This window comes from Arachis stenosperma, chromosome 2, assembly GCF_014773155.1.
Source record: "Arachis stenosperma cultivar V10309 chromosome 2, arast.V10309.gnm1.PFL2, whole genome shotgun sequence".
Lineage (NCBI taxonomy): Eukaryota > Viridiplantae > Streptophyta > Magnoliopsida > Fabales > Fabaceae > Arachis > Arachis stenosperma.
The window spans coordinates 103,332,774-103,342,061 of record NC_080378.1 but is presented as its reverse complement, the minus strand read 5'-3'; the positions used below and the strand labels follow the sequence as shown (position 1 = coordinate 103,342,061).

The following is a 9,288-nucleotide window of genomic DNA, read 5'->3' as shown; positions in this document are numbered from 1 at the left end:
GACACAGATTTTCGAAGGACACGGAAGGACACAGATGGACACGGAGATATTAAATTTGTGTACCTCCAATTTGGTGAGACACTAAGACACAACTTGTAAGACACTAATTTTTTACTCTTTTACCCTTATTGAAATTTTAAAATTTGTCCTCTTATCTCCCCAAACCTTTTTTTTTCTCTTCCTCTTTTAGATTCTATAACTAAATTTATCTTTCTATTTTCTTCAAAAAAAAATTGTACAGTTAATTTTTTATTTATTTAAATTTTGATTAATCTTTGATAAATTTTGAGTTTTAATTTTTTTATTTTTTTAAAAAAATTATATATTTAATATTTGAATAATAATTTAAGATGATATTATAAGAAATAAAAAATATTAAAAGAAATAAAAATTTAATGGTGATGACATGTAGTGTTTGGAATAATAGATGTACAGTAATAATAGTAAAACTTGTGATAGAATGAAAGATAATTCAGTCTTTTTAAAATATGTGTGTCTTGTTCTTTATTTTTACCAAACACAATACATAGACACAAATATTTTATGTCTATGTCTTTAATATCTATGTCTGTGTATCTATGTCTCATCATATACATCAACCAAACAGAATCCAAATGAAAATCTTCTGTCCCATCAATTATGTTCTGCCAATTGCCAATTGCCAATTGCCAATTGCCAATTGAAATGTATGTTTATTTCTATAGTTGCCTTACATTTTTTATTTTAATAAAGTATAATTTTTTACCTATGTTCAATTATGCATGTGTATCTATATTATGTATCAGACTAGAAAACATTGTGATCGGTGGAGACAAAAGATAATATAGAGCTTGTTTCATGTAATAAAACACTTGGTAGATGTAATTATCATATATATATATATTTCTTTAATTAGATACCAAAGGAGTAATAATCTAATATACATGAGTTCTGTGACACAGCGTGCCATTTTGGGTTATTAAAATTAAGTAAATGTGATATTATATTTTATATAGTTCGTTACGAATCTTGCAAGATAATAATAATAAATCATCTAGTAAATAATAAATTCATGAGTGTTATAAAAAAAGAACCTTCAAAAAGTCTTAAAACTGAACTAAACAAGTGTAGAGTATTGACAAAACTAATAATATAATAATCAGCATATTACAGCACAACTTGAAATGACCCGATAACCCAACCCAACCCAACCCCTGATGCACTGGAGACCTCAGCCCCCATCACTCAACAGCCACCACACCTCACCGTCAACCCTAATTTCACTTCCAAGTTCCAAGTTCCAAGTTCCAAGTTCCAATCTTCATCCAACTCCGACGAAGGTCACCGTCCCTCCCAGTCTACCGCAATCGACGCCGCATCAGAGTTGCGTCACCGGGCAGAAAGACCTCCAACGGGCGGAAGGAAGTCACCGTCGCTGATTGAAGCTGCTGCAGCGCCGTTGTCGTCTGGTCGTCTGAACTCCGAAGCTTCCGTGGTCGGCGTCGTCTGCTCGTCGGAAGCTGCTCTGTCAACGCCGTCGAGCGTCTGGACGCCTTCTCTGCTCTCTGCGGCGGTGAGTTGTTCTCCCCTTTCAACTAATTTTTTTTTTTAATTTTGTTAATGAACTATATAAAATTAGGAATTGATGCAGAATTCTTTATTTGGTTAATTATATGGATTGATGAAGAGTTCTGTATGACTGTATGTAATAGCTGCTGTATGTAATTCAATTTTGGATTATTTGGTTAATTATATGTAATGGATGTAAACTTCGGAGAATTATATACGACGTACTAGGTTTTACTATTAAAAGCTAGAGATGAATTGTAATTGTCACTTAAATTGTTACCTTGAATTGGATTCTTCTTCCTTGACTATGAAATGAATATTCATGCACACATTAACTTTATTGTTCCACTGGAATCAAGAAGATACTTGTAAGCAGTAGACACTTTTGACCTTATTGTTATATTGCATTGCAAATAAATAAATGATACGTAAGGTTGTTGTCTTGAGTCTTGTTTGAATTATTAACTCTTTTTTTTCTTATGTATGATCTTTTTGACCCTTTTCCATTTCAAGATGAACATGTCCTATACAAATGGTAGTGGTATAACTGTTGCTGCTTTGTTAATGGGGAAAAATGTTGTGTCATAGTGATAGCAATGTCACTTTTTTTTATATAGATAAAAATGAGAGCTATTGAATTTAATTATATGTAATAGTTGCTGTATGTAATTCTCTAAATTTTGCTGTAATTGTTGTAATGGCTGCTACATGTAAGTCACTAATTTCAGTAATTTGTAATGGCTGCTGACCTGCTGTATGTAATTCAATTTTGGATCCTGAATTTTACTGTAATTGACTAGTTATTGTAATGGTTGTTGTATATCATTCACTAATTTGTAATTTGTATATTGTATGTAATTTAGATGGAACAAGCACAAAGTGGTCAACAATTAGTTATAATTGAAAACTTGTTTGTTCAATGTTGTTTCTTTTGGTGGTAGAACATTTTGTGTTTCTCATTTACGTGCGTTTTGATTTTCTTTAGTTATAAACTTTGATATTTGAAGTTGTTTATGAATTTTTAATGATAAATTATAGATAGTTTATTATGTGAAATTATTAAATGTTGAATTTTATTAATTTAGAAATTATTGAATTTAAACATTCAAAATTATATATTGATTTTTTTATAATTTTATTCTATATTTAATTAAACCGGTCTAACCACGGTTCGATTCCGGTTGAACTATTGAACCATTGAACCAGTTACTCGACCGGTTCAATGACCTGTCCCGTTCTTGCAACCTTGCTTTTATGCACTCTTTTATTGTTTTGTTGTGTACAGTGAATTTGAAGTGTCGCGGGTTTTACCCATGTGATCATCTTATTAAATTAGAGCTTGTGAGTTTATGCTAATTTTGTAAAAGTGCTTATTTGGTTTATTTTTCTTTTGTTAAAAATATGTTTTTTGAAGAATTTGACTTATGTATTCTTAGAACTGAGTGAACTTATATCAAGACAAATTGAAATGTTTGCTTGATTTAATGCAAGGTATGTGTTTCTTTTTAATAATGTGTTGAATGTGTGGGTTTGAAGAGGCCTTTTAGTGCAAAAATTCCAGTTTGTATTAGCATTGTCCTATCCTTCCGTTATTCTGTGCATATGTTTCGAAATGAGGTTTTCTTGTTTGTGCAATAAACCAAGTTATATAATCTGTAAGAGAATGCAAACAATGAATTTAGCTATCACTAACATTTTGTTGATATATATATATATATATATATATATATATATAAAGTAAATTATAATTATGTTTTAATGTGTTTATTTATATTTTATTTATTATTTTATTATAAAATAATTATTTTGATTGAACCACGATTGAACCGATTGAATCAATAAACCAATAAATCAGTAACTAAAGTAGTTCGATGACCAATTCGATTTTCAGAACTTGACCGCAACATCATCCTCACTTGGGCTGAAACTACAACCATATTCATAGGCTCATAGAATCGGGAGTAGTAACAGAGTAGTAACAGAAACACAGACGCAGTTGATTCTGAATGAAGACAGCAGGGAGCATATTCCTAAGGACTCACTTCCCCACTCCAACTAAGCTCCTCTTCCTTCCTCTTACAAATCCCAAACACTCCCTCTCCCTAATTCCCATTTCCATATCCTTCACCCGCTTTTCATCCACCAGTCCCAATCCAATCTTATACGGACCTTCCCTCCACAAAGGAACCGCTCCAATGCTTCAACGCCCCCAAAACGACGCCCTTCTCACCCTCCGTGAAGATGCCTTCACTCGCGTCTTCCACCTCTCTGCTCTCCGCGTCCCCTCTGCCCACTGCTCCACCTTAGAGACTCGCCTCCGCGGCCACCTCCTCAACTGGCCTCGTGTTCGCAACATCGCTCGCGTCCCCGGTGATGACCTCGATCCCGACCTCGCTTCGCTAGTTACCTCCGGAGAATCAGGAGGAGGAGAAGAAGGACACGTGTCATTGCAGCGACGGATTTACGGCCAAGCCGAGGGAGACAGCGACATTTTGAGCCCGGTTCTGTACAGAGAGAAGCTCGCAAGGAGGTTCAATACGCACGGCTTCGTGAAGTTCAGGAACCTGGCGAAGATATCGAGGCCGCCGAAGAGGAAGAAGAAGAAGAAGGAGGACGAGGAGGTGAAAGTCGAGAGGTGCACGGGGAAGAACGATTTTGCTACGGTGGAGGTTGTTGAAGAGGACGATAATGGAGGGGGTATTTTGGGGAATTTGGTTGAGGAGGAGTTTGGGAGGGAGAAGTGGAGGGGCTCCACGAGGTTGCTGTTGCTGGATGAACGGTACGCCGGTTGCGGCGTCCAAGACTTGCCTGAGGCTATCAAGGTGGTGTGTGTGTGGCTCTTTTGTTTCTGTGAGTTCTGTGACAAACAAGCATTTTGCAACTGCTTTCTTTATCTGATTTTGTTCATATTATTATTAGTATCTGCAATCTAACTAATTCGGTTTGAGCATTGCGGAAAGAAAGCTCTGGCACTAGTTCTTACCCGTTTCAGAAGACTTGAATATGATTGTTGATACATTAGTTCTTAATTTCTTACCAAGTGATGTTGGTCTTTGTAGTAGTTTATTGATGCTATGCTCTGGTATGCATTGCTTCTTGTAAATTGATACCAGCCGAATAGGTTAGCCGAGTAACTTAATCCTATCACATATATCACACCTCACAAAACAAGATATAATAAAAACGAGTTATGTAGTATATACTTATACAACATAACAAACAGGGCTTTAGGCATAGCATTGTGATACTATGGTACTAGGCATCTGAAAGCATGTATGTTAATCTCATGCTGTTTTGTGTTTGGTATGCTTTGTAAGATTGTACAAGCCATCTAGTCCTTCGTGCAATTTTAGCTTCATGCTGATGTGGGGAATTTATACTGTTAATCCTTGAGGACCTTAGTGTCGATGTTATTTACGCTAGTTCAGTTTAATTGTGCTAGCATGAAAGTGAATACAAAACAGTTGAAAAATTACATTAATGTGGATATTTGTTACCTGATATTGGTCAAACGTTTCCATCTTGCTATTCGTAGTTTTAAATGGGATAATCATATATAGATACATATCTGTCTTTTGTGTATTATTATTACATTTTGTTTTTGACACTTTACCCATTCACTTTTGACATGGTTTATGTTTTCTGTCTTCAGGCCGTATTAAAGGAGTATGCCGAAAAGAGTGCAAATTTGACTTTTGAGCTAGTTAGGTGCAAGTTGACTCTGTTTTATGATTATTGGCAGATGAATGAGGTAATTAGACTAGGGATATCCAGTCATCCACTGTTGTAAATATAAATCTCTTTTGGCCTGTGCTGTGTGTATCTGTGTTCAGTTTTTCATATGTAAAGATTTTTCTCTTTCTCTTGTCGTGGGAGATGAAACTCTCTTTTCACCCTCATGGTTTACATAAATGATATCTGTGCTTCAAAAATAAAATAACATGTTTTGCCTTGTGTTCTATATGATGTTTACTTTTTAATTTCAAATTTGTATTATGATCTCTGGAAGATATGTTCTTTTAAAAAAAAATTATTGAATTTCTTTATTCAACTTCAAATTGTGAGTGAAAAAAGAAATTCTTAGTCAGTCAGTCCTGTATTATTGTTGCAGATCCTGGAGGTCTTGCTTCCTGATGGTGTGGTTGTTCCTTCAGCTTTTGAGACCGTTGGTCACATTGCACACCTGAATTTGAGAGAGGAACATTTATCATACAAAACACTCATAGCAAAGGTTCTTTGTATAGAAATATCTTTGCCAATCAAGTTAAATGTGTAACCTAAAACATCATAAAATTTCTTAATCATGTTAACACATACTAACATATTCAGGTTGTGCTGGATAAAAATAAGCCAAAGATACAAACAGTTGTGAACAAGATTGATTCCATTCATAATGAATACCGGACCATGCAACTTGAGGTTCTAGCAGGAAACCACTCTCTAGTTACCACAGTTGTTGAGAACGGAATACGCTTTCAGGTTGATTTAGCAACAGTGTATGCTCTATTTCCATCACTGACCAGTACAGAATATTTTGGAAGACTTGCTTTAATAATTGTTCAATTCATGTCAATGTAATAGCTTTCTATCTCCTAACACAATAAACACCTGGAATTTGCTTCTTTTTGACTATGCAGATACTGGAGTTCTAGGCTTGCAACTGAAAGACAAAGGCTTCTGAGTGGTTTTACACGGAAAGATGTTGTCTGTATGTATCTATTTTTTTAGATTATATACCAGCCTACTTATGTTATATTTCAGTTTCTGTGTCATTTGATCCTATGTTTTGAACAAATTTGGCTGTTCAGCGTAATCTGATGTCAGCTACCAATGATGAAATTTGATTGTTTGTAACAAATGTTTGAATATCAAAAGTGCTTAACGGTGACACAATTAGATAGTGCTACTTGGGTCTTGGTGCAGATTTGCTAAACAGTATGGCTGTGAGAATGAAATCAGTGAGAAATGCTTGGAATTGAATTTTTTCTGTGAGATTTAACCTTTTCAAAATTTATGGGCTCAGGTTATTTTAGTGCTACATGCTGGTTTACATAGATTTAAGCACGTGAAGAACTGATTTATTTTGTGAGTGGGTGTAGAAGTCTCGGATGGCTAGACAGCCCGTTGTTGGTAGCTGGATAGTGTGTAGTCTAGCAGCTTCTAATATTTAAGAGATCAATTAATTTTTTAAAAATGATTTATTGTTTAAATGACATTTGCTTGAATTTATGATTTCCTAGAAAATGGGAACAGTAAAATTACTTTGAAGTCCTTATGACATTGAAAGTCTCAAGGAAAATAAAAACTAAGCAACAATTAGCGGACCTGCATAAAACAGACAGCACAAAAGTGTTGCTGTTGCTTCAAAGACTTTCCTTTTTCTTTTCCTTTTCCATGCAATAACTTCTCTTTTTATCTTTAGTTGGTGACTTGTTAGAGCATTCTCTGTATGTTGACTTAATGATAGGGTTTTTTTTTTTTTGGGATAAAATTCATGACTACTTAATAATAATAATAATGTTATAAAATCATATTGACAGGTGATGTTTTTTCTGGAGTTGGTCCCTTGGCTATATCTGCAGCAAAGATAGTTAAGCATGTTTTTGCTAATGATTTAAACCCATCTGCAGTGGAGTATCTGGAAAGAAATAGTGTTCTAAACAAACTTGAAAGGAAGATTGAGGTATGCTTGCTTGTTAAATGGTTATCTTTTCGAATATGTTTCATGAACTTTTACACACGAAATGATAAAAAGGAAGCAGCTCTATGGAATATATAGATGCCATTTCTTGGTTAATGTAAAAGTGTTAAAAATATTTATATATGGATTAGCAGGTAAGTAGTGCGGATATAAGCAGGAATTTTCAAAGTGTCTCTTTAGGATTTGAAGTATTATTTGTGTGCTACACAATGATGTGACTGAGTGATGATTAAAAACTATGCACTATACCCATTATTAGTCTACTTTCACATGTTGATTAATAAACAAGGCAGACGTTACACTTGAATCTGCGTACAGTATCAATATTTTTCTTAATCTGTTGTTCTAGGTCTTTAACATGGATGGGAGAAGGTTCATTAAGGCTATGTATGCCAGTGATAAAGCTCAATCAATCACGCAGGTGGTTATGAACTTGCCAAATGAAGCTGCAGAATTTCTAGGTTGCTTTTCATGACTGGATCACTATGACTTTTTTTTTTATATATCTCATGTTCCTTTAATCTATCCAAATATATGTCACTCATCTAATTTGATCGACCCTACTTTGTATGTAAGTGTTATAACTTAAATCTGGTCAACTGTTTACACCTTGATTAACTTCTAGATGCTTTTCTTCTACTGCAGATGCATTTAGGGGAATATACAAAGACAGACCCAAGGACATGGAATGCAACTTGCCAACGATCCATGTTTATGGATTCTCCAAAGCGCAAGATCCGGAATTTGATTTTCACGAGGTAAGTTGCTAGTATTTTATCTGTATATATTTTTGTGCAGTCATTGGATCAGACTCAACACCAAATAAATGGAAATTTTACCATTGTGTCACTCTTGAATGCGTGTGACCTGTTTCTTCTTTTCCCTATGCTTCCTTTTGTTTATTTAGTCATACATATACCTTGCAACAAACACAAAAGCATGTTAACGAAGAAGCTATTGTGGTGCAGAGAATAAGAATTGCCCTGCTAGAGGTCGCAGTCAACGTAGAAATGCGACGTGTACGACTTGTGGCGCCCGGAAAATGGATGTTGTGTGCATCATTTGTTCTCCCTCGAAGTGTAGCATTTGCTAATACTGCAATTGTTACTTAAATATTTTCTGTTGTCATTTAGTCACATTTCATGGAGAAAGTTTTGTTGCATTACATTAGTTGTCCCATGCCCAGAGCATATAATGTACATATGTTGTAATATGTATTTTTCAAAATCCATACCCGAGCATAGATTGATTTATTTATTTTCTTAGGATGTTTGAAATAAAGGTCCAATAACATGTATTTATTGAATTGTAAGAGGCTACGAGCTGCCGGTGGGTTCTTTTCGAGTTGAAGTTGATTTATCTTATTCAAGAGTGGTTCCATGATCGACCCAAATGCTGATACTGGCAGTTTCTCATAAATAACATAATTTTTTCTCAACCAAAAAAAAAAAAAATCATTCTTTTAGCATACATCTTTTTATATGTTTCTAATGAAAATAAAATTAATAAAAGATGGGCAAAAGTATTTTTTCCTTTATTAATAATTATCCTCTGCTTTTATCTAAGTTGAATCACAAGAAATCCTAATAATCAAAATCTCAATAATCAAGAGTATTTTTTAAATATTCTATTCAAATGTAAAATACTGTTCTAACAAAATTGGCTATTTATTTTTTAATTCTTTTTTCTTTCAGGATCTGTTATCCAAATATACCTGTGATTTATGGCTTACAGTTATAGCCTTACACATCAGAAAAAAAACATAATCTCAAGGATCCGGTCATGGGCCAAAATAACATAACTACAAGAGAGTAAAATGTCTTTGCAACAAATCCAACAATGTTGATCTTTGAAGGTTCATACTTCATAGTATGAGCGAAAGATGGTTTGAACTTTGATGTCACATGTAGAAGCCCTTGAATTCTAGTACCAGTGACTCCTAACTTATTGTTGGGTTGTCTTCGTGCATATCCCCACGGGGTCCACTTCATCTCTTGTATGGGCTGTGACACGTTTCAGCTTTGTATGCTTCCTCTTAA

The 9,288-nt window shown here is 34.5% G+C and overlaps 1 protein-coding gene across 1 annotated transcript; it reads left to right on the top strand.

Moving 5' to 3' along the window:
- The first annotated feature begins 1,144 nt into the window (after nucleotides 1–1,144).
- On the top strand, nucleotides 1,145–8,476 carry LOC130961800 (tRNA (guanine(37)-N1)-methyltransferase 1-like). Its single transcript, XM_057887811.1, has 10 exons — nucleotides 1,145–1,552; nucleotides 3,440–4,370; nucleotides 5,201–5,299; nucleotides 5,660–5,779; nucleotides 5,878–6,044; nucleotides 6,186–6,256; nucleotides 7,089–7,231; nucleotides 7,599–7,710; nucleotides 7,895–8,007; nucleotides 8,218–8,476. Exons 2-10 carry the CDS (start codon nucleotides 3,555–3,557, stop codon nucleotides 8,359–8,361), a joined length of 1,785 nt encoding a protein of 594 aa, XP_057743794.1. The 5' UTR covers nucleotides 1,145–1,552; nucleotides 3,440–3,554; the 3' UTR covers nucleotides 8,362–8,476.
- Nucleotides 8,477–9,288: the final 812 nt, after the last annotated feature.

Excerpts from the sequence above, each read along its gene's own strand:
- LOC130961800 (XM_057887811.1), top strand. The coding sequence starts at position 3,555 with ATGAAGACAGCAGGGAGCATATTCCTAAGGACTCACTTCCCCACTCCA. Across the intron at positions 5,780-5,877 it reads ACAAAACACTCATAGCAAAG|GTTGTGCTGGATAAAAATAA; the intron begins GTTCTTTGTATA and ends TAACATATTCAG. Across the intron at positions 7,232-7,598 it reads AACTTGAAAGGAAGATTGAG|GTCTTTAACATGGATGGGAG; the intron begins GTATGCTTGCTT and ends CTGTTGTTCTAG.